We start from the raw sequence: 23,803 nt of genomic DNA on the forward strand, positions 1-23,803 counted from the left end.
GTTCTGGTTTTGTTCTTGACTTATTGTTATGTTTCTTCTTGACTTGTTTAAAGAAGACGTGTCCAGCCCATGGGGACAATAACGTGTGTTGTCGGGCCTTACAAATAAATTTTATTTTATTTTATTTGATTTACAGATACTTGTGGTGGAGGTTGTAGCTGTGTTCTGAACGAGCCTGCCAGCTTGATTTGAGCCAGGCAGAAAACTGGTCCAGAAACAAACGTTTTAATCCACACCACAATATGTAAACAAAGGTTTTAACCATCCACAACAGAATACTGCAGTCCAAATGTATTTCCGATGCTTGATTCTTCTCTCAGACCCACGCAATGTCTGTTTATTGGCGACGCGAGTGTAGTAGCAGTGTGTAAACAAACACGGCCACAACATGTCTCCGCACACAGGAGTTCTACGCACACACAGAGTAATTCGACCAGGTGTACATCAGCTAATGTAATTGGCTCCCAGACCCAATTTTGCGAATAGATTAACAGCGGCAATTCTTTTATCGCACGATAATAGTCTGCCGTTAACTTAGCCCGGTAAATGCGTTAACGGCCCGGCCTTAGTACATACAAGTTCAAGTTCAAGTTCTTTAATAGTTGTCATACAGAAGTACAGAATACTTTCATACAAAATGCTTCTTACTGTTACGCTCCAGAGACTGTGCTAGACAAGATAGTATCAAATAACATAATAACATAATATAGCATGAATTTAGAAGAAGAAAATGAGGTCACAGTGTTCGGTATAGACATATGTACAATGTTCTGAGTTACCATATAATATACAATACACAATACTATGCAGTGTACTAATGTACAGTACTATCTAGTGCAAAGCAGAAATGGGATGAGGTACATACAGCCAGTTATCAAACTGAACAAAAGCTTGTTCAGTTTGTTAGTGTCTCTTGATGTTACCCTCTCAGCATTACCACAGCATCCTCCTTCAGAGCAGCGGACTGATCGTTGTGTTCTGGGGTGTTGGTGGGTTGGGTGCAGGCAGTGCCTGGGAGCGCGGGACCCCTACTGCGGCTGGGACAGCAAGCAGAAGCGCTGCACCACCATCGAGGACAGCTCCAACATGAGCCAGTGGAGCCAGAACATCACAGAGTGCCCCGTAAGAGACACACACACACACACACACACACACAGAGACACACGCAGAGACAGAGACACACACACACATACTGTATATATCCATGACCAGTGTGTGTGTCCCTCTCTGTTTCTCTTGCTCTCTCTCTGTTTCTCTCTCTCTGTTTCTCTCTCTCTGTTTCTTTCTCTCTGTTTCTCTCTCTCTTTTTCTCTCTCTCTGTCTCTGTCTTTGTCTCTGTCTCTGTCTCTGTCTCTCTCTCTGTCTCTCTCTCTTTCACTCACACACAGGATTATTAATTCATTGTGCCTCTCTAAAAACACTGGACCTCATGATCGAAAGTGTATGTAACTATGTTCTTCCTCTGGATGCCTGAACATGTGAAACTAGCCAACTAGCCAAAATGTTCTCCCCTGAATGAAGAACATCACTCATTCTTAAACGGGAAGCGTGTTCTCGTACACCTGAATTGAGTAAACTGGTTAACAGCTTCATTTGGGAGTCACACAAAGATTTGTTTGTAACTTTCTCGTTCGAGCGTGAAGTCCACTGTTCAGAACGTCCTCTATCTGTCCCCATGAACCCAACACACATCCTCTCCACAGATCAGGAACCTGACGCAAGATGGCGGCTTCGCCCCCTGGGCGCTGTGGCGACCCTGTAGCCATGACGACGGGGAGGGCTCCAGCAGCAGCTGCGTGTGCCGCTCGCGCTCCTGCACTAGCCCCGTGGCCCAGTGTGGGGGGGCCGCCTGTAAGGGCCCCACCATGCAGGTGGCCAACTGCTCCAGGTACGCTCTCTCTTCCTACAGATGCGTCAAGTCAAGTGGTCCCTTATGTTCACTACTATTATATATGTGACCCCGTACAATGGTAGCCTATTAATCACACTGGAGACGCTGTTGACAGGGACTACATACGATGGATGCAGCTATCTTTATTGCCATAACAACGAACCCGGAAGCGGGCTGAGCTGTCACCTTAAGAAGTGCTCGCCCTCCCCCTAGAGGGCAGGAATAGGAATGGTGAGGTCGAACACACCAACAGCCACATACATCACACTCCTCCCCACTTAATCGTATCGCTGTCCCCACTTCCAAACCCAGTACCTAATATGGTGATAAAGTGCCCCTGAATGACCCCTTCTAATATAACACCACAAAACAATAGTGCAATAACCCCCATAGTCCAACTGAGACTGTCAGAACGTCCCGCTCAATATGTGAGACGATCAGGAGGCTTAGTTACCCTCACCGGGTACCTCCTACTAGTCTCTGTAGATGTTCTGGTTGGCTCTAAGTCCGCTGCCTCAGTGTGCGTGACTGAGGGACCGGTTAGGGAGGACTCCTGTCCGCCCGCTGGGGAACCGGTCACTGGATCTGGCATAATGGCTGTCGTAGTTTGTGCCAATGGGGCTGGTGGTATAGGCTCCCCTGAAGTGAGTAGCATCGGGTCACAGGCCCGCATCTGTTCTGTGTGGCGTTTCCAATGCCCCGAGCCTACCCCGACTGTGTAGAACACTGGCCCCTCCTGGGAGACCACCACCCCTGGCATCCACTTATCCTCCCCCCGTCTATAATCACGGACCAGCACCGGGTCTCCCGATGCAAAGTCCTTGTCTCTGGCGAACCGGGCTCTGCGATCCTGCTGGACTGTCTGAGCTTGATCCACCACCGCTGCCACACTGGGTTTGAGAAGGTCAAGGCGGGAGCGGAGTCGGCGGCGAAGGAAAAGCACCGCCGGAGACTCATTAGTCGTGGCGTGGGGAGCATTTCTGTAGCTGAGCAGAAACGAATCCAGTCTGTGCTGCACTGTCGTCGCTCCTCGAGACGCTTTCAATGAGCGTTTTAGTGTCTGTACAAAGCGCTCCGCTTGACCGTTCGTGGCCGGGTGAAAAGGAGCAGAGCGCATGTGCTTCACTCCATTTCCCTTGAGGAAAGACGCAAACTCATATGAAGTAAACTGCGGCCCATTGTCGCTCACCAGAACTTCTGGCAATCCATGGCGACTAAACAACCCCTGCAGTACTTGAATAGTCTTAGCGGTTGTGGTGGAGCCCATCAGCTTCACTTCTGGCCACTTGGAGTGAGCATCCACCACCACCATAAACATATGACCCTCAAAGGGCCCTGCAAAGTCCACATGTATCCTCTGCCACGGAGTGCCTGGCCACGGCCAGGAGTGAAGTGGGGAGAGACCGGGAGATTTCTGGTTGCGCTGACACGACTGACACACTCTGGCCTGTTGTTCTATTTGAGCGTCAATCCCCGGCCACCAGATGTAACTACGAGCCACACCTTTCATCTTAACTACTCCCGGGTGGCCTGCATGCAGCTCCTGTAGTAATTGGGGTCTCAATTTTGGAGGCACAATCACCCGATTTCCCCACAACAAACACCCCTGTACCACTGAGAGTTCATCTTTTCTTGTGTAATAGGGAGTCAGTGCACTGTCCTGCCCTTGCGCCACAGGGAAGTGTCCTGACAAACACATGTCCATCACCTGAGCGAGTACTGGATCATACCTCGTTTCCTTACGAATGTCAGTGCTGCATACTGGCAGCGATTCAAGGTGATGTATCAGTACCGTATCCACTGAATCTGGTTTGTCCTTATGCTCAACCGGCAGTGGCAGGCGTGAGAGGCCTTCCGCATTGCCATGGTCCGCCGCCCCCCTGTACTGAATCGTGTAGTTGTGAGCAGCTAATATTAGGGCCCATCGCTGCAGTCTAGCAGCCGCCATCGATGGGATAGCTTTACTGGGGCTCAATATTGTAGTCAGGGGCCTGTGGTCTGTGAGCAGGGTAAAATGGCGCCCGTACAGATAGGCGTGGAACTTGCGCACGCCAAATATGATCCCCAGGGCCTCCCTCTCAATCTGAGCATAATTTTGCTCCGCTTTACTCAATGTCCTGGAGGCAAACGCTATGGGCCTCTCTTGACCTCCCGGCATCACATGCGAAATCACCGCGCCCACGCCATAGGGCGAGGCGTCACACGCCAGTATGATTGGCAGTTGGGGATTGTAATGTGTCAACACCCTCTCCGAGAGCAGTTGATCCTTAGCTGAGCAGAAAGCCTTCCCACACTCCTGTGACCATTTCCATGGTGTCCCCTTATGTAGTAACGCGTGAAGGGGGCTGAGTGTCGTTGCCATGTCCTGAACAAACCGACCATAATAATTAATTAATCCCAGGAAGGAGCGCAGCTGGCCCACATTTGTCGGGGCTGGGGCCTCAGCAATCGCCCTGAGCTTTTCTGGGGATTTATGAAGGCCCGTGGCGTCAATATAATGTCCCAGGTATTCCAGTGAGTCCTTGAAAAACTCACATTTCCCTCGCTGCGCCCTGAGACCAAACTTCTCCAATCGACCCAGCACCCCCTCCAGATTCTTCAGGTGCTCTGCATCATTACACCCAGTTACCAATATGTCATCCAAAAAGCAGTGCACATTGGGAAGCCCCTGGAGGACTTGATCCATAATACGCTGAAAGATAGAGGGCGCTGACGTTATGCCGAAAGGCAGTCGGTTATAGCAGAACATCCCCTTGTGCGTTGTGATGGTGAGATATTTGCGTGAACTCTCCTGCACCGGCACCTGCAAGTATGCGTGAGCCAGATCCAGCTTGCTGAACCGCTGCCCCCCCGCTAGCGAAGCAAACATATCCTCTATCCGGGGTATTGGATAATGTTCAGCACAGAGGGCCGGGTTCACCGTCACTTTAAAATCCCCGCAGATGCGCACACTGTCATTCTTCTTAATGATAGGCACAATGGGGGTCGCCCATTCACTGAACTGCACAGGCGAAATTACATTTAGCCGTTGCAGGCGCTCTAGCTCAGCGTCCACCTTTGGCCTAAGTGCATAGGGAACCACCCGGGCCTGACAGAACTTCGGCTGATGTTCGGGCTTGAGTGTCAGAGCTACTTCAAAGCCCTTCAATGTCCCCAGTTCATCCTTAAATACATTGGCATGCCCCTTTAACACTGCTTCCAGCGTGTTCCCCTGCATGCGTTGTCCAGATCTAACAGTTTTTATGGCTCTCCAGTCCAGTCTCACTCTTCTCAGCCACTCACGGCCGAACAAGGGGGGTGCATCGCCTTTCACCACATATAGTGGGAGCCGTGCTTGGTCTCTGTTCATTTGAACCTTCACCTTTACCACCCCCACTGGCGCGATCACTTCACCTGTATATGTTTTCAGCAGAATGTGGGTGTGGCGCAGGCGAATATGACTGAACTTTTCACTATACAATTTCTCTGATATCAGTGAAACGGCTGCCCCCGTGTCAAGCTCCATGTCAATCATTTGCCCCTCCACTTTTGGCCTAACCCAAATCACTGATGAGGCTGAACCGCCCTGCTGAGACACATCACCTGCTGCATCCACCCTGTGCAGGGCTAATTCCCCGTCTGAATCAGACCCTGTATCACTCTGCATCCCCCTGGTGTTCATCTTATTTATCCGCCTTTTCGACCTTTCTCCCCCTCTGTCTCTTTGCTCCCATCTTGTGTTAATCCCCCCTCTGTCTCTTTGCTCCCATCTTGTGTCACTTGCTGCTTTATTTTCCTGCTTGCTCTCTCTGCATGTACGTGCAATATGGCCTTTCTTACCGCAACGGTGACAGGCCTGGTCCTTGAAGAAACAGCCACTCTCCACATGATTTGTCCTCCCACACCGGGTGCATTTTCTTCCAGGTGTAGATGAGAGAGACATCGCATTCACTTTTACAGAGCTGCTGAGCTGTTGTGCCTCCCTCGCCACCGTTTCCATAGCAACGGCTATTTCCACCGCTCTGTGATAGGTGAGAGCATTCTCGGTCAATAGTCTCTTCTGTATGGACTCGCTGAGAAGACCACATACGAACCGGTCCCGTAACGCGTCTGACAGGTACGTGCCAAACTCGCAGTGCTCCGACAGCTTCTTCAAATCCGCAATATACTGGGCTATTGTCTCCCCCTCTGATTGATGTCGTTTATGGAAACAGAATCTTTCCGCAATCACAATGGGCTTGGGAGAAAAATGGCTTTGCAATGCTTGTACAGTCTGAGTATAAGTTATATCCCCCGGTTTATCCGGAGCAATCAAACTGCGCAGTAACCCGTATGTTGTTGCCCCTATTAAACTCAAAAACACCGGAAGCCTCTTCTCATCGGAAATGTCATTTGCAGCCACAAAATGTTCAAACCGTTCCACATAAGTTGGCCACTGCTCCGTCGATTCATCAAAAGCCACGATATGCCCGATGATACCAGCCATCCCTCTGTGTGATTGTCCCGCGGCAGATCCGCCGACGTTAGCCCCTTCGCTAACCGGCGTCAGTGTAGATTCCTCTTCCACTCGTTCCGTCATCAAACAAACGTCAGCGTGGATTCTTTTCAACCAGTGCCGTCACTGGATGAACCGTACTCGTCGCCATTTATTATATATGTGACCCCGTCCAATGGTAGCATATTAATCACACCGGAGACGCTGTTGACAGGGACTACATACGATGGATGCAGCTATCTTTATTGCCATAACAACGAACCCGGAAGCGGGCTGAGCTGTCACCTTAAGAAGTGCTCGCCCTCCCCCTAGAGGGCAGGAATAGGAATGGTGAGGTCGAACACACCAACAGCCACATAATCACAACTACCACACTACAGACGGTTAACCTTTCACTACCACACTACATTTACATTTAGTCATTTAGCTGACGCTTTTATCCAAAGCGACTTAGAAGTTCTGTACGACAAGTCATCAGGAAGGGCACAACTCTATCAGCTGAGTAACAATGTTCATCAAAGTGTAGGTTAGTTTATTAGGACAAGTGCATGACAGTAAGGTTAGTTAGGGTTAGATTTTTTAAATTTTTTAAATTTTTTTATTTCAGATAATGGTTGAAGAAGTGAGTCTTTAGTCGACGGCGAAAGATTGGATGGGTTTCGGTGTCCTAACTGGGGTGGGTAGTTCATTCCACCATTGTGGGGCAAGGAGTGAGAATAGGCGACTTCTCTTTGATGACCCTCCCGGAGCTTGGATAGGAGTAGGTCTGAGGCGGCCAGAAGATGCAGAGCGTAGGGGTCTTGAGGGTGTGTAGTTAGAGACCATTGACCGGAGGTAGGCGGGAGCAGTTCCCTTTGCCGCACGGTATGCTAGGTCGAGGGCCTTGAAGCGGATTCGTGCAGCAATGGGGAGCCAGTGCAGGTCCCTAAGAAGTGGGGTGACATGGGCCGACTTCGGTAGGTTTGAGATCAGGCGGGCCGCTGCGTTCTGAATGAGTTGAAGAGGCTTGGTGGCAGTGGCCGGGAGGCCAGCTAGCAGTGCGTTGCAGTAGTCGAGGCGGGAGATGACTGTTGATTGGACGAGGAGTTGGGTGGCTTCTTTTGTCAGGAACGGGCGGATCCTTCTGACATTTCTCAGGAGGAATCTGCAGGTTCTGGTTGTCGCTGCGATGTGAGCAGAGAAGTTCAACTGGTCGTTGAGGACAACACCAAGGTTCTTGGCGGTCGGGGACGCGGTCACAGCTGCATTCTCGACTGTGATGGAGAGGTCGGTCAGGGGGGAGGATTTGGCCGGCAGGTGGAGCAGTTCTCTTTAGCTTAGGTTCAGTTTGAGGTGGTTGGTCGTCATCCAGGCGGAGATGTCAGACAGACAGGCAGAGATCCGCTCAGAGACGTGGATATCTGAGGGAGGGAAGGAGAGGAAGAGTTGAGTATCATCGGCATAACAATGATACGAGAAGCCATGAGACGTGATAATGTTACCCAGTGATTTAGTGTAGAGGGAGAAGAGAAGGGGTCCTAGGGGGACACCCGTCCGCAGGGGGTGGGTGGCCGACAGGGTCCCTCTCCATGACACTTGGTAGGAGCGGTCATTGAGGTATGATGTCAGCCATGTCAGCGCAGAATCAACCACTCCAATTCCTGCGAGGGCCGCAAGGAGGATCTGATGGTTGACTGTGTCGAAGGCTGCAGATAGATCTAGGAGAATCAGGACAGAGGAGAGGCCTTTCGCTTTTGCTAAGTGAAGTCCCCCTGTGACCGCAATGAGGGCCGTTTCTGTGGAGTGGCCAGTCCGGAAGCCAGACTGATAAGGGTCTAGGAGGTAATTCTGTAAGAGATATTCAGTAAGTTGGTTGGATACAGCACGTTCAAGTGTTTTAGAAAGGAAGGAGAGAAGAGAGACAGGACGATAGTTGCCTATGATGGTGGGGTTCAGGTTTTTCTTTTTTATGAGCGGCGTGACTCTGGCTTGTTTTAGGGAGGTGGGGACCACCCCTGAGTTGAGTGAGGAGGTGATGGTTGCAGTCAGGAATGGGAGGATGTCTGGTGCTATGGTCTGGAGGAGTGGGGAGGGTAGCTGGTCAAGCTGGCATGTAGTCGGACGGTTCAACGTTACCAGTGTCAGGGTCTCTGCTTCTGTAATGGGAGAGAAAGATGACCTAGTGAAGGATGAGGTTCTCGATTCAGTATTTGGAATGGGTAGGGAGAAGGAGCTGCGGATGTTCTTCACTTTTTCCTCAAAGAAGATCGCAAAGTCTTCGGCAGAGAAAGATGAGGGAGGGGGGGGTGGGGGGGAGTGAGGGGGGATGACATGGTAGCATGCAGTTTGTGAAGGTTCTTGGCAGAGGCCTTGGTCCTATGGTGAAAGAAAGAAGCTTTGGCATTAGTAATGGTTTTGGAGAATGTTAACAAGAGGTTGTGATATGTGTTGATGTCAGCAGTGCTGTATAGACTTTCTATACTTCCTCTCAGCCGCTCTCAGGACCTGTCTTTGTTCTCTCACTGCATCTGTCAGCCATGGACTGGGTCGGGAACGGCGGGCAGGTTTCTCAACGAAGGGACAGAGCTTGTCGAAGGAGGTTGCAAGGGCTGAGAGGAGGGTGGAGGTTGCCATCTCTGTGGGGAGAGCAGAGAAGGAGTCACTCAAAGGTAGAGCGGATAGTATGTCAGAGGAGAGGGTGGAGGGGGATAGGGAGGGCAGGTTGCGTCGGAGTGCGACGGTTTGAGTTGGGGCGAAGACCTTTCGGTTAAGCATGAGAGTTAGTGAGAAGGATATGAAGGAATGGTCAGATACATGTAGGGGAGTTACCGTGGTGTTAATGATGCTGGAGTTACGGGAAAATGCGAGATCCAAGGAGTTGCCTGCTTTGTGGGTGGGAGGCATGGCAGTGGGAGTCAGGTCAAAGGATTGTAGGAGGGAGACCAATGTGACCGACTGAGATGAGTCAGGCAGGTTGAAGTCGCCCAATAGAAGGAGATAGGTACCATCCTCTGGTAAGGAGCTTAGAAGCATGTCCAGCTCATCTGGGAAGTGATCAAGCGGACCTGGAGGGCGATAGAGTGTAACAATGGTGAGATTGAAAGGATTAGAGACAGATATTGCATGATATTCGAGAGAGGAGAGTGACAGTTCTGGGAGTGGTGTTAAGTTTGTAGCCCATGAAGGAGATGTCATGAGGCCAGTGCCTCCACCCCGTCTCGAAGGTCGAGGTGTGTGAGTGAAGTTATAGTTTGTAGATAAGGCTGCAGGTGTTGATGAGTTATTGGGGGTTATCCATGTCTCAGTTAGAGCCAGGAGCTGCAGATTTTGACTATGGGCGTAGGCAGTAAGGAAGTCAGCTTTTTTTTTTTACTGCTGATTGACAATTCCATAAGCCTCCCCGTACTGTGACAGGTGTATTAGTGGCTGTAGGAGGGTAGGAGAGATTAGCCGGGTTGCTAGCAAACTGCCGTGGGTGGGTTGAATCTGTTCTGGAGGAGCAGATTGTGGATATAGGTATGAGACACATTGTGGTGTCAAGAGTGGCAGGGAGAACGGTGAAGGGAGTAGGGTGGAAGTGAGGTAGTAGAGAAATAGCAGAGTGGGAGGGAAAGGAAAATGTTTCAGAGTGGAGTGAAAGATAGGATTATGGTAGGATTATGGTGTATTTAGCACTAGGTGGATCCCTCGGCGTAGAACTCCAGCAAAACTCCTCTTCGTTTCTCGACGCTTCGCTGACGCTAAGCCAGCAAGCCTTTAAATTCGGGATGTCCCGATCACGTTTTTTTGATTTTGAGTATCTACCGATACTGATATTTCCCGATCCGATCAAAAAAAAATAAAAAATTTATTTTATTTTTATTTTTTTAACTTTTTTTTTTAATTCAACAAACATGACCATGTTCACGTCTTAAACTCATACTGAGGCATTAATTTTGGTTTTAAATTGCATATCATCATTCATTTATTTATTGTCACACAGAGCAGAAGAATTTAGCCAAAACAAACCAATAGTATCCAGCTGCAGAACGGCAGACCAGCCACACTCTCGGACCCAAATGCATTTCCTTTGATTTAATTATACATCAAATGATTTATGAAGTTAACTTTTCACCTGGATAACGTCAACATTCAGGGTGAATGTAATGTGAGAAATTGGGGAAAAAGAATTATAATAACATTTTTTTTTAATTTGGGTCCGAGAGTGTGGCTGGTCTGCCGTTCTGCAGCTGGATACTATTGGTTTGTTTTGGCAAAATTCTTCTGCTGTGTGTGACAATAAATAAATGAATGATGATATGCAATTTAAAACCAAAACTAAGGCCTCAGTATGAGTTTAAGACGTGAACATGGTCATGTTTGTTGAATAAAAAAATAAATTAAAAAAAAACTATTAGGAAAAAAAAATCGGATCGGGACATCCCTGCTTTAAATCACTAATTACTGCTGTCTAACACCTGGCCCTTAATGGGGCACTTAACAAAACAAAATGGCTGTTTTAAACATGCCCCTTTAATCAAGTCAGCTGGTTCCTGAAGTCTCAGTTTTAAGATTTCACTAATAACTTAAAATGGCTTACCCTAGGTTTCAGTATAAAGCAATGTTTCTCAGTGAGTGTGTACAAAGTGATTTCAACAAAGACTGAGCTGCTGCTTTTAAACAGGAGACAGGCCCTTAATGGGTCACTTAACAAAACAACTGCTGCTTTTAAACAGGAAACAGTTCCTTAATGGGGCACTTAACCTCTGCCAGTGGGTCTTGGACTTCCTGACTGGCAGACCCCAGGTGGTGAGAGCAGGCAACTGCACCTCCTCATCCATCACCCTCAACATAGGGGCCCCCCAGGGCTGTGTTCTGAGTCCCCTCCTCTACTCCCTGTACACACACGACTGTGTGGCTCAGCGGAGTAGCAATACAATCGTCAAATTTGCTGACGACACAGTGGTGGTGGGCCTGATCTCTGCCAACGACGAGAGGGCCTACCTGGAAGAGGTCAAGGTCCTGGCGGGATGGTGCCAGGAAAACAGCCTCTCCCTGAACGTCAGCAAAACAAAGGAGATGATTGTGGACTTCAGGAGGTCGGGGGTCAAGGACTACAGCCCCCTCAGCATCGACGGGGCACCGGTTGAGAGAGTCAACAGCTTCAAGTACCTCGGAGCCCACATATCCGAGGACTTGACATGGACCATACACATTAACAGTGTGGTGAAGAAGGCACGACAACGCCTCTACTTCCTCAGGCGCCTAAGGAAGTTCCAAGTCAGCCAGAAGATCCTTAAGAACTTCTACTCATGTACAATAGAGAGCATCTTGACCGGCAACATCACCTCCTGGTTTGGGAATAGCACTGCAAAAGACCAAAGCAGACTACAAAGAGTGACACGTTCAGCCGAACGCACAATTGGAGGGGGGCTCCCCACCCTCCAGAACATTTACTACAAGCGTTGCAAGGGGAAGGCTAAGAGAATTATTAAGGACTCGAGCCACCCGAACAACTGCCTCTTTGAACTGCTGCCGTCAGGCAAGCGATACAGGAGTCTCAAGGCGAGCACAGAAAGACTCAGAAGTAGCTTCTATCCCCAGGCCATCAGGCTGCTAAACGAACAATGAATGAACACTACACAACAACAACCACCAAACACACATAGCACACACATCCACACGCACACACTCACTTTAAACAAACACACTGTAGTGTAGCACCCACTACACACACTTTATAGCACACACCCACTTTAAACAAACACACTGTAGCACCCACTCCCCACACTTTATATTTATGGATGAAGGATTGCACTACAACTCGTACACCTTACTGTAAATTGTACCTAAAATTGTACCTCATCCCATTTCTGCTTTGCACTAGATAGTACTGTACATTAGTACACTGCATAGTATTGTGTATTGTATATTATATGGTAACTCAGAACATTGTACATATGTCTATACCGAACAACTGTGACCTCATTTTCTTCTTCTAAATTCATGCTATATTATGTTATTATGTTATTTGATACTATCTTGTCTAGCACAGTCTCTGGAGCGTAACAGTAAGAAGCATTTTGTATGAAAGTATTCTGTACTTCTGTATGACAACTATTAAAGAACTTGAACTTGAACTTGAACTTGAACTTAACTAAACAAAATGGCAGTTTTAAGGGTTAACCTTCTGTATTGTCGCAGTGAAAGGGCTAACCCTTTGGTATTGTGGTAGTGAAAGGGTTAATCCCCTTGGGGACATTCAAGTGTCATAGCATCATGGGGGGGGGGGGGGGGGTACAGGTAGGATAGGCAGTGGTAATAATAATAGAACATACAACAAAGGGAAAAGTAGTAATGGTAATAGTGATAACGTAGTAGTGAACAGTAGTGAGTGGCAGGATTCAATCAGACAGTAGTAATAGTGATGGTGGTATACTGTGATCTGGCTTGATGTGTTTGTTGTTCAATTCATGGAGAACATCTTGTGGATATTGTGCCAACTTTGTAGGAGAAAATTGGAAAAGAGAACCTTTTTTTTTGCTGTTGGTTTGGCCTGATGGTGGCGTTGTGGAGTAGGAACAAAAAAAGTTGTCCGGCACAGAACACTCCCAAACGTGTATGTGACGTTTTATGGTGCCATGGTGAGTCAGTGCATGCGTGAGTGAGTGAGTATGAAAGAGTGAGTGAGTAGGCGGCTGGGTGGCGCAGCGGACATTGCGCTCGTCACCAACGCCAGAGACACCGGGTTCGACTCCGGCTGTCGGTGTTGCCTCCGGCTTGGGCCAGCCGTCATACTAACTCAATTGGCAGAGTCAGCGGGTGGAAGTCGATGGGTGGTAATCTGGACGTTGTGGACAGCGACTCCTATAGGTCGGTTGGGGACACCTGCACAGCAGAGACAGGAAATGGCGGGGTAGTGTGAGTTCGCCCTGGCAGGTGAAAAGATGTGACAGGCTGCCTCCTCGTGTATCAGAGGGGACACGTGATGCACGGCTTCTATCCTCCCTACAACCGGCCAGTGGGGGGCATATGTGAGCAACGTTCAAGACAGGGGAGGGAGAATTGGCACACTGGAATTGGGATGGGAGAAAAATAGAAAAAGAGGAGAAAAAGTGGATAAAAAAAAGAGTGAGTGAGTGAGTATGAAAGAGTGAGTGAGTGTGTATGAAAAAGTGAGTGAGTATGAAAGAGTGAGTGAGTGAGTATGAAAGAGTGAGTGAGTATGAAAGAGTGAGTGAGTGTGTATGAAAAAGTGAGTGAGTATGAAAGAGTGAGTCAGTATGAAAGAGTGAGTGAGTGAGTATGAAAACGTGAGTGAGTGTGTATGATAGTGAGTGAATGTGTGAGTATGAAACTATGAATGAGTGAGTATGAAAGAGTGAGTGAGTTAGCGAGTGAGTGTATGCAAGAGTGAGTGAATGCGTGAGTGAGTGAGTGAGTGAGTGTGTGTGTGTGTGTGTGTGTATGAGTCAGTGAGTTAGCGAGTGAGTGTCTGTGTGTGTATGAGTGAGTGAGATAATGAGAGAGGTGGTGAAGCCAGAATACAACACGCAGAGAACTTTATTTAAGACTCTGCTGGAAACACGGGTGCTGCCTGGGCGTGTGGCTGGGGAAATTAGAGAGGCTCCGCGCGCGCGGCTCTCGCTCCTCCTTAATCCACTCCCCGTCTACTCTGGGGGGCGAGGCGGAGGAGTCGGGATTGAATTGTGTCTTTTTACAGGAAGCGCCAATTGAATTAGAGAAGCGGGAGCCCCCCCCCCCCCACACACACACAACTCCCCCATTAGACAAAGGCACTCAGGCAAATTGAGGAGTGTTTTATGGGGTTCTTTAGGTTGGATCGTTTCCCAACTCCTCTTGTGTGTCTTGGAGGTTGGAAGAGCAGATCTCGGGCAGAGATGGTGTCGCGGGGGGGGGGGGGGGGTCATTCAGATAGTTTACGATTGAGTCAATTTGATGTATGGACACAGAACACTTTGTGTGTGTGAGTGTGTGTGTGTGTGTGAGTGTTTATATATATATTATAATTAATCTTTTTTTCAACATTCAAGATATTTATTTGTCACATACCATGCCCACCTTGATTGTGCAAAATAATACAAATAATAATAAGTGTGTGTGTGTGTGTGTGTGTGTGTGTGTGTGTGTGTGTGTGTGTGTGTGTGTATGTTTGTGTTTCTGTATACACATTGTGAACATCCATTATATGGAAAAGACATATAGAGATGTTTTATATGGTCTGACTCCACATATTCTCCTCAGTTGCAGAGTTTAAAACCTTGATCTCCAACCTTTGTCAGTCAAGTTGTACGTGTTTTAATTGGTTTGTTATCCTTGCTTTTTGTCTCGCCCTGTTGCCTTATTGTTGAGACTTTATATGCCGTGTGATTTTACATGTTTTTATTTTGCTCATTTCTGTATGTACACTCGACATAACTGTAAATGAGTGAAACCTCAGTTGCCTTTCGAGTATAAAGGATTGAAATTTAAATGAATATATATTTCTTACAAGGAATTTATAGATTCTGCCCAATATGGCCGGACAAGTAATCTAACATAGACTAGCATAATAAAACATAGATGAAACGAGTATGGTAACAATATCTGAAGGTAACAACTATATGTTTCTTCTAATGTGTGTTGAGTATCACTGTCCGTCTCTCTGGCTCAAGGCCGACAGTGGCTCAGGAGGTAGAGCAGTCGTCTGGTAATCCAGAGGTTCCCGGTTCAACTCCTGCTCCTCCCGGGCAGAGTGTCGAAGTGTCCTTGAGCAAGACACTTAACCCCTAATTGCTCCTGATGTGCAGGTTGGCACCTTGCACGGTTGCCTCTGCCGTCGGTGTGTGAATGTGTGAGTGAATGGGTCAAATGTGAGGAACAAATTGTAAAGCACTTTGGATAAAAGCGCTATATAAATGCAGCCATTTACGATCTATATAAATGCAGCCATTTACCATTTGATCGTTGTTATTCAGTTGAAAGAGTTGTACCCTTCCTGCTGACTTGTCGTACAGAACTTGTAAGTCGCTTTGGATAAAAGCGTCAGCTAAATGACTAAATGTAAATGTAAAGTGTGTTTGAGTCTCACTGTCTCTCTGGCTCTCAGGAGCGGCGGCTGGACCCCCTGGTCGTCGTGGGGCCACTGCAGCACCAGCTGCGGCCTGGGCTTCGAGGTGCGGCAGCGCTCCTGCAACAACCCCTCGCCGCGCCACGGAGGCCGCGTCTGCGTGGGACAGGGCCGTGAGGAGAGGTGAGGAGAGAGGGGCGGGGAGGAGAGGAGAGGTGAGGAGAGAGGGGGGCGGGAGGAGAGGTGAGAAGAGAGGGGCGGGGAGGAGAAAGGGGCGGGGAGGAGAGGAGAGGAGGTGTTATGGTTTGTTACCAACCCCAACAGCACGGCACAGACAGGTAGTTCAGAGTTAGCCAAAAACCAGGGCGTATTTATTTCCAACAACAGGGAATAGCAAAAACAACAAAAAGTACAAGTGGGGAATGTTCTTGGCAGAGTTGTCTGCGGCTCTGCAGCTCGTCTCAGAACAGAGACGGCACGGTGGCGTTGCGCCTCTGACTCTGCGGCTCTGCAGCTACTTGAAGATCCACTCGGGGAGAAACAGAGAGAGTTGTCAACAACAAGCGAACAAAATACAAGGCAGTCCAGTCCTCCTTAGCTGAGTCCTGTATAAACACAAGTGACAATCTTCAGTGTCTACCAACACACAAGTTTAGCTGAGTCCAGTACAAACAAAAACGGCACATCTTCAGTGTTACCCAAACACACAAAAAACGGAAAGGTCCCGAGTCAGGAAGATGCGAGGAAAACAGAGTATCCAAAAAATACGTTCCAAAACTCACCAAGGCGCAATTGCGCAAAGCGGGCAACGAGGCACAGATCCAACGGATGGCAGAGCAAAGCAACAGCGGCGACTTCCATAGACGTCCTGGAGAGAAACAGACGAGGAACAACACGGGAGGGAACAAGCAGCAGCCAGTGGTAATCCAAAACGACCCGACACAGAACGTTAGGAACACCAGAGTATATAAAGGGCTCCACCGAGCTGATTAGAACTCACTTCAGGTGCGCAAAGGTAATTGGTACCTTGAAGCGTGCGGAATCGGACCAATCCTCACAAGAGGTGAGGAGAGGAGAGAGAGGGGCGGGGAGGAGAGGAGAGGAGAGAGAGAGAGGGGCGGGGAGGAGAGGAGAGGAGAGGAGAGGAGAGGAGAGGAGAGGAGAGGAGAGGAGAGGAGAGGAGAGGAGAGGAGAGGAGAGGAGAGGAGAGGAGAGGAGAGGAGAGGAGAGAGGGACGTTCATTTAGCCAGGTTGCTCTGGTAGCTCCTTGCTCCCAAAATGAAGGGAGGTGCTCAGCAAAATGAGAAACGATATAATTTCATTCACTTGTTGTTAGCATGAGGAAATGTAGAAGAATAACAATGTTGATCAATGGACAAATTGATCGCCCTCACTACTTTTAAGGACTCTATAGCGGAGTTGTTTACACAGCCCTGTCACCCAGCCTTTAACTGTAATCTGTCTGTTCTGCTGTCTGTTACATCATACCTTATATCATACCTTGTATATATATTTGGTTGTTTGTGTGTTTTAATTATGTCCCTTACCTCTGTGATGTATGTATCGTGTGTCTCTTTTCTATTTAATTTTATTATATTGTCCCCTTTCCCTGTTACCCTTCAGGAGGTCCTTGTGTCCTCTCACCAGGACGTCAATGTAAATAAGAATTTGTTCTTAATTGACCTGTCAAACAAAAATGGAATAAAAAATTAATGATCGTAGGCTTGACTTTATCCATCTCTCCACTTATAGTATAAACAGGTGTATAATTCTGCACTAAAACACATCTAAATACAAATATATTCTCAGATGGGAAAGAAAATCTAGGTCCAGTGGCTTAATGTGTATATTTCTGGGACTCTTTGCCACGGAAAAGCTCTCTGATGTAAAGCCTCCTAACTTTCTACGAGACATAACGGATGTGAATGTGTCTCACTTTCTTGTGCGTTCATGTGTCTGTCTGTCTCTCTGTCTGTCCGCCTCGTCTGTCCCCAGGCTGTGTAACGAGAAGAGCCTGTGTCCCCAGCCTGTGTTCTGGACGGCGTGGGGTCCATGGGTCCGATGCAGTGCCGAGTGTGGAGGCGGGGTCCACTCCAGGACCAGAACCTGTGAGAACGGCAACAGCTGTCCCGGATGTGCCATGGTGCGCCGCCAAGCTTCCTTCTGGCTCCCAGTCACAGCTAGGGATGGGCCTGATACTTTCACTGGTATCAGATGAGCTTCCTTCTGGCTCCTAGTCACAGCTAGGGATGGGGTTGATATTTTAATTGGTATCAGATATCAGGCCGATAACAGGGGGGGGGGGGGATGAACACCAATACTAGAATCGCAATACCAAGAGCCTAACTTTTAATCCTCTAAACAAGCATACACAGACAAATTGTAATTCTGAGCTTATTCTTTGAGTCAGTATCAAGTGTACCTTTTATTATTCAGGGCAACCAACCCTTTATTTCTGGTGCAGTGTAATGTCACCATCATACATTACCTTTGTGTGAGCAAACATTGTGTGTTGAATGATTCAGATCCAATTTAAAGCGAAGCGTTATCATAAATATCACTAGACATTGCAAAACATACTATGGCGCGACCCCGGTCAGTCGCCTTTGGTTTAGCTCCGCGACGATTGTGCACATTTTTAGCTATTATGTTTGTTTTTTCGACTTTTTTTATAAAATCATCACTGGCGGGTATGTCATACGACCGCCAGACACTTATGGACCTAAACTCCGGACTCAAATTGGAGTTGGGAGACACTTTATGCCCAGAAGGGCTAACAGAAATCAAGCGGGAGAACGGCAACAAAGGAAACGGCAGAAAGAAACATAGAGGTAGACGAGGCGGTATCAGACTTAGATTAAAAAGATCTGCTTACCGTCCAGCAATTCCATCCATCTTTCTGGCGAATGCACGTTCGTTGGAGGGAAGGATGGACGACTTGAGAGCGAGGGTACGATTCCAACGGGAGATGAGAGACGTTAATATCATGTGTTTCACTGAGACATGGCTCAAGCCAGCAACGCCGGACAACAGCGTCTCTCCATCGGACAATTTCACCGTCCTGAGAGCAGATCGCACGGCAGCCTCTGGGAAGAGCGTCGGAGGTGGAGTCTGCATCCTCACGAACAATCTCTGGGTTAATCCCAAGGAAGTACATGTCCTCTCAAGTTCATGCTCCCCAGATATGGAACATCTCCAGATCCTGTGTCGCCCGTATCACCTACCCCGTGAGTTTACCGCGGTCATTTTATCCGTCGTGTATATTCATCCACAGGCAAATACCGGCAAAGCGCTGGGGGAATTACACGACCACATCAACAAACAGCAGATCAAGCACCCGGAAGCCACGACGATAGTGACTGGTGATTTCAACCAGGCAAACCTGAAAAAAGTGATGCCGACTTTTTTTCAGCACATCGCCTGCTCCACAAGAGGGGGGAACACACTCGACCACTGCTACACCCCGTTCAGAGCTGCCTACAAGGCTGTGGCGGCTCCGCCACTGATGGGCTCTGTAAGCGCGAGCGATCACGACTCCATCTTTTTAATCCCAGCATACAAACAGCGATCACGCGAAGCCGTCGTGTCACGTGAGACAAAAAAGTGGGCTGACGAATCAGAGGCCGAGCTCCGTGACGCGTTCAAGGATACAGACTGGGACATGTTTGAAGGAAGCGCCAGTGACGTCAGCGAGTATGCTGATACCGTTGTAAGCTACATAACAACAGTGGCAGACGGCATTGTCCCCACAAAGACGGCGCGGGTTTTCCCAAACCAGAAACCTTGGGTGGACAGCACTATAAGAACAGCCCTAAACTCACGCACCACGGCTTATAACCTGGGCAGAGAGTCAGGAAATATGGAAGAATACAAGGCTTCAGTCTACACTCTGCGCAAGGCTGTTAAACTTGCTAAGAGGACATATGCTGAGAAACTGGAGACACAAATGGCACAAAACGACACAAGAGGCTTGTGGAGGGGACTGAAGACAATAACTGACTACAAAGTCAGCGCCCCCGCAATGGGGAGCGACGACGCCTCTCTAGCGGACAAACTCAACTCCTTCTACGCTCGGTTCGGTGTAGACAGTGTCGCCACTAGCCCTCTGGCTAGTGACGTCACTGGCGCACCGGCTGTTGTGGAGGGGGGGGGGCAACCGCGGGGGGGCGGGGGCGCTCTCTCGTTGTCGGAACACAGTGTGAGAAGAGCATTTATGCAGGTGAACACCAGGAAGGCTGCAGGCCCAGATGGTATAACAGGACGCATACTTAAGTCCTGTGCAAACCAGCTTGCCCCGGTGTTCACCGCCATATTTAATCAATCCCTGGCGGAGTCAGTAGTCCCTGCCTGCTTCAAGATGTCTACCATCATCCCTGTACCGAAGAAACCCTCCCCAACATGTCCAAATGATTACAGACCGGTGGCACTCACCTCTGTGGTCATGAAATGTTTCGAGAGGCTGGTCAAGGACCACATTTGTGCCTCTCTCCCCAGTGATATGGACCCTATGCAATTTGCATACAGGACAAACAGGTCCACTGATGACGCGGTCTCCCAGGTACTGCACAGCACTCTCTCCCACCTTGACCGTCAGAAGGGGGGCTATGTGAGACTGTTGTTCATTGACTACAGCTCAGCGTTCAACACCATAGTCCCCACCAGACTGGTGGACAAGCTGATCGAGCTAGGCCTGAGCTCCGCCCTGAGCGCCTGGGTACTGGACTTTCTGAGTGAAAGACCCCAGGCGGTCAGGGTGGGGGGTCAGACCTCCAACACCATCACCCTGAGCATCGGGTCCCCCCAGGGCTGTGTTCTAAGCCCCCTGCTGTACTCACTCTACACACACGACTGTGTGGCCAAGTTCAGCTCCAACTCCATTGTGAAGTTCGCCGACGACACGGTGGTGGTGGGGCTGATCTCGGACAACGACGAGAAGGCCTACCGGGAGGAGGTTGAGGTACTGGAACGTTGGTGCCAGGACAACAGCCTGCTCCTGAACATTGGTAAAACCAAGGAGCTGATCGTGGATTATAGGAGAGGACAGCGGGAGACACACACACCACTGAGGATTAACGGGGCTACCGTGGACAGGGTGAGCAGCTTCAAGTACCTGGGGGTCCACATCTCAGAGGACCTGACATGGTCAACACACATAGGCACAGTAGTAAAGAAAGCGAAGCAGCGCCTCTACCACCTGAGACAGTTAAGGAAGTTCAGAGTATCGGGGAAGATACTTCAGTCCTTCTACTCAGGAGCTGTAGAGAGCATCTTGACCGGAAACATCACTGCCTGGTATGGGAACAGCACGGCACAGGACAAGAAGGCCCTACAGAGTGTGGTGCGCTCAGCCGAGCGTACCACGGGTATTGCGCTACCTCCCCTGCAGGCTCTATACAACAAGAGGTGCAAATCCAGAGCCTGCAGGATAATGAAAGACCCCCACCACCCCAATAACAGCCTGTTCCAGCTGCTGAGGTCAGGCAGACGCCTGCGAATTCTAGAGACTAAGACGGAGAGGCTTAGGCTAAGCTTCTTCCCCCAGGCCATCAGAGCCTTGAACAATGAACATCGAGAGACACAGAAACTGAACTATCCACACACAAGTACATACACGACACGCACGCTGAGCACGCTCACACACTAGCAGCCACTTTAACACTCATGCCGCACACACGCACACTTATGGCCAGAGGAAAGGCCACTTAAAATAGTATAACATCAGGAACAGTGTATTGCACTACTAAAGCTAACTAGCATGTCCTATATGCTCTGTAAATACTAATGTACAGATACCGAGATGGCACACCATGTACCTGTTTATTGCACTGTTTTATTGGATTCTATTAATATGTTGTACCACTGTATTTTATTGGATTCTATTATATGTTGTACCACTGTATTGCACATCGTCGCGGGCAAGACCAGCCGCATTTCATTGTATACCTGTATGCCGTGACAATTAAAACTCTTGAATCTTGAATCTTGAATCTTGAACATGCGTAGTGGCGCGTACGTGGGTGCGCCACTTGGTTTTAGACACACGCACACACACACACACACACACACACACACACACACACACACACACACACACACACACACACACACACACACACACATAGTGTATACGTGCAAAATTAATCATTCCAGCAACAGTACATTCTATTATCCTAATGACTTGTTTTATTAGGTATTATAGTAGTAAGTCCTACTGTAGAACATGACATCTTAGCGTGACATCTCATTTAGTAGTGTCAATACTGAACGACTGCGCGCTTGTCTTTCAAGACCACCTCCGTCTGTGGTCATGAACCAGGGGGGCGGCGCATTATCAGCTATCTCCTAATAAAACTACTTGGCTGGAGGCAGTCGGAACACCCCTTAACCCCCCCCATCCAGGCCATCAGGGAGAACCCCTCCCACCCACTATACACAGACTTGGCTGACAGGAGGAGCATGTTCAGTGCTAGGCTCACACTCCCTAAATGTAGCACTGAACGGCACAGGAAGTCCTTCACTCCGACAGCCATCAGACTTTATAACGCATCTCTGTGCCTCACTGAGCACAGGGTGACAGTTACCATCTTCCTGGACTCTTACTTTTGAAACAACACTGTTCAATATTACACTTACTGTAGACTTCTGTATATTTTTACTGTATATTTTATTCTATTCTTATTCAATTTGTTTTGTTATTCTAAGTTATTTGTGACTTTGTTCTGTCTAAATGTCTAAATGTTTAATGTGAGCGATTTGTAGTGTCAAATTTCCCTCGGGGTGATTAAAGTATTTATTTTCTATTCTATTCTATTCCAGGAGTACAAGGCGTGTAACCTGGAGGCGTGCCCCGAGGTGCGCCGGAACACCCCCTGGACCCCCTGGATGCCCGTGAACGTCAGCCGGGACGGGGCTCGCCAGGAGCAGAGGTCCCGCTACACCTGCCGGGCGCTGCTCCCCGACCCGCACCAGCTGCAGCTGGGCAAGAGGAAGGTGGAGAGCCGCGTCTGCCCCAACGACGGCTCCGGGGCCTGCGAGACCGACCGTGAGTGGAGGGCGGGGCAGATACACACACACACACACACACACACACACACACACACACACACACACACACACACACACACACACACACACACACACACACACAATTACAGATGGTTAATGGCTGCATTTTTATAGCACTTTTATCCAAAGCGCTTTACAATTTGTTCCTCACATTTTACCCATTCACTCACACACCGATTCAACGTGCCAACCTGCTCATCGGGAGCAATTGGGGGTTAAGTGTCTTGCTCAGCTAATGGGGATCCCTAATAAAATCAAATCAAATCAAATCAAACTTCGACACGCTGCCCGGGGAGGAGTGGGAATCGAACCGGGAACCTCCGGATTACCAAAACAACCGCTCTACTTCCTGAGCCACTGTCGCTCCCGAGTTTAGTTACAGATCAATCCAGCCATCTAAACAAACGGCACAGGTGGCTGAGGGAGATCTCTGCCGTTCCTCCTCTTTGGTTGTTATTGGCATGTGGTGCAGCCGCCCCCAGGCCCCTGCTGGGTGTTCACCAGGGTGAAAGGAGCAGCTCCAGGAACGTCCAGTGTCTAACAGGGGACCACTGTGGTGAAACAAGGTTACTCTGGGAGGAGGTTTGATTGATTGATTGATTTTATTGATGGATTAAAAACACACAACAAGGATCCAAAGGATAACATGAGAGAGTAAAACCCTTATTTCCGTCATGGTCCCAGGGCTGTTAGGCCACAACAAAAACACGACAATAACACAAAACACATACATTTAAAACATTATAAGACTAACCTATCGCTAAAATTGTATACCCCACAATAACTAAAAACTGGTTGGAAACCCATTCAAACTATAGGGGGCTGTAGAGTTCCATGCTTTTTAGACTAAACGGGTTTAAAGATTTCTTTATTCCGTTTTCAGTTCAACCTTTTTAGCGCCAGATAAATGGCCGGCAATTAAAGAATAATCTATATGTGGTCGTAATATTATCGATATTCGATAATCGATATTTGGTTATACTATATATATGTGGTGTTGCCAGACATCCTGCTGTGCAGGTACTTTTTTGTATATCTCTTATATTGTGTATCTCCTCTGTTTGGAGTCAGTTGCGTCATGTGTATATATGTATGTGTCTGTGGCTGCAGTGTGGGTGTAAAGACCCTGCTGATGGGACAATAAAGTGACTCTTGACTTGACTTGTTAGGGGACCACTATGGTGAAACAAGGTTACATCGTTAGGGGACTACATGATGAGGCTACATGGTTCGAGTCACAACTTGTCCTGTGCCAAAGAGTGTCCTTCTGCGACGGGGTCCATCTGCGCCAGTCAGACAGTATTTCACTCACAATACACTCACTCTGCCTATAATGGTCGCAGCT

At 48.5% G+C, this 23,803-nt stretch overlaps 1 protein-coding gene across 2 annotated transcripts in view; it reads left to right on the plus strand.

Annotated features, from left to right (window-relative positions):
• LOC311232763 (semaphorin-5B-like) overlaps nt 1–23,803 on the plus strand; it is a 145,712-nt gene that overhangs the window by 101,143 nt on the left and 20,766 nt on the right. For both annotated transcript variants that reach the window (XM_084319574.1, XM_084319575.1), the window contains exons 13-17: nt 1,005–1,122; nt 1,704–1,888; nt 15,433–15,576; nt 17,389–17,536; nt 22,210–22,435. In XM_084319574.1, coding sequence (XP_084175700.1) covers nt 1,005–1,122; nt 1,704–1,888; nt 15,433–15,576; nt 17,389–17,536; nt 22,210–22,435 — 821 coding nt within the window. The remainder of the gene's footprint in view (nt 1–1,004; nt 1,123–1,703; nt 1,889–15,432; nt 15,577–17,388; nt 17,537–22,209; nt 22,436–23,803) is intronic.

The sequence above is a fragment of the Notolepis coatsorum genome (assembly GCF_963971535.1).
Source record: "Notolepis coatsorum genome assembly, chromosome: 1".
Taxonomy (NCBI): domain Eukaryota; kingdom Metazoa; phylum Chordata; class Actinopteri; order Aulopiformes; family Paralepididae; genus Notolepis; species Notolepis coatsorum.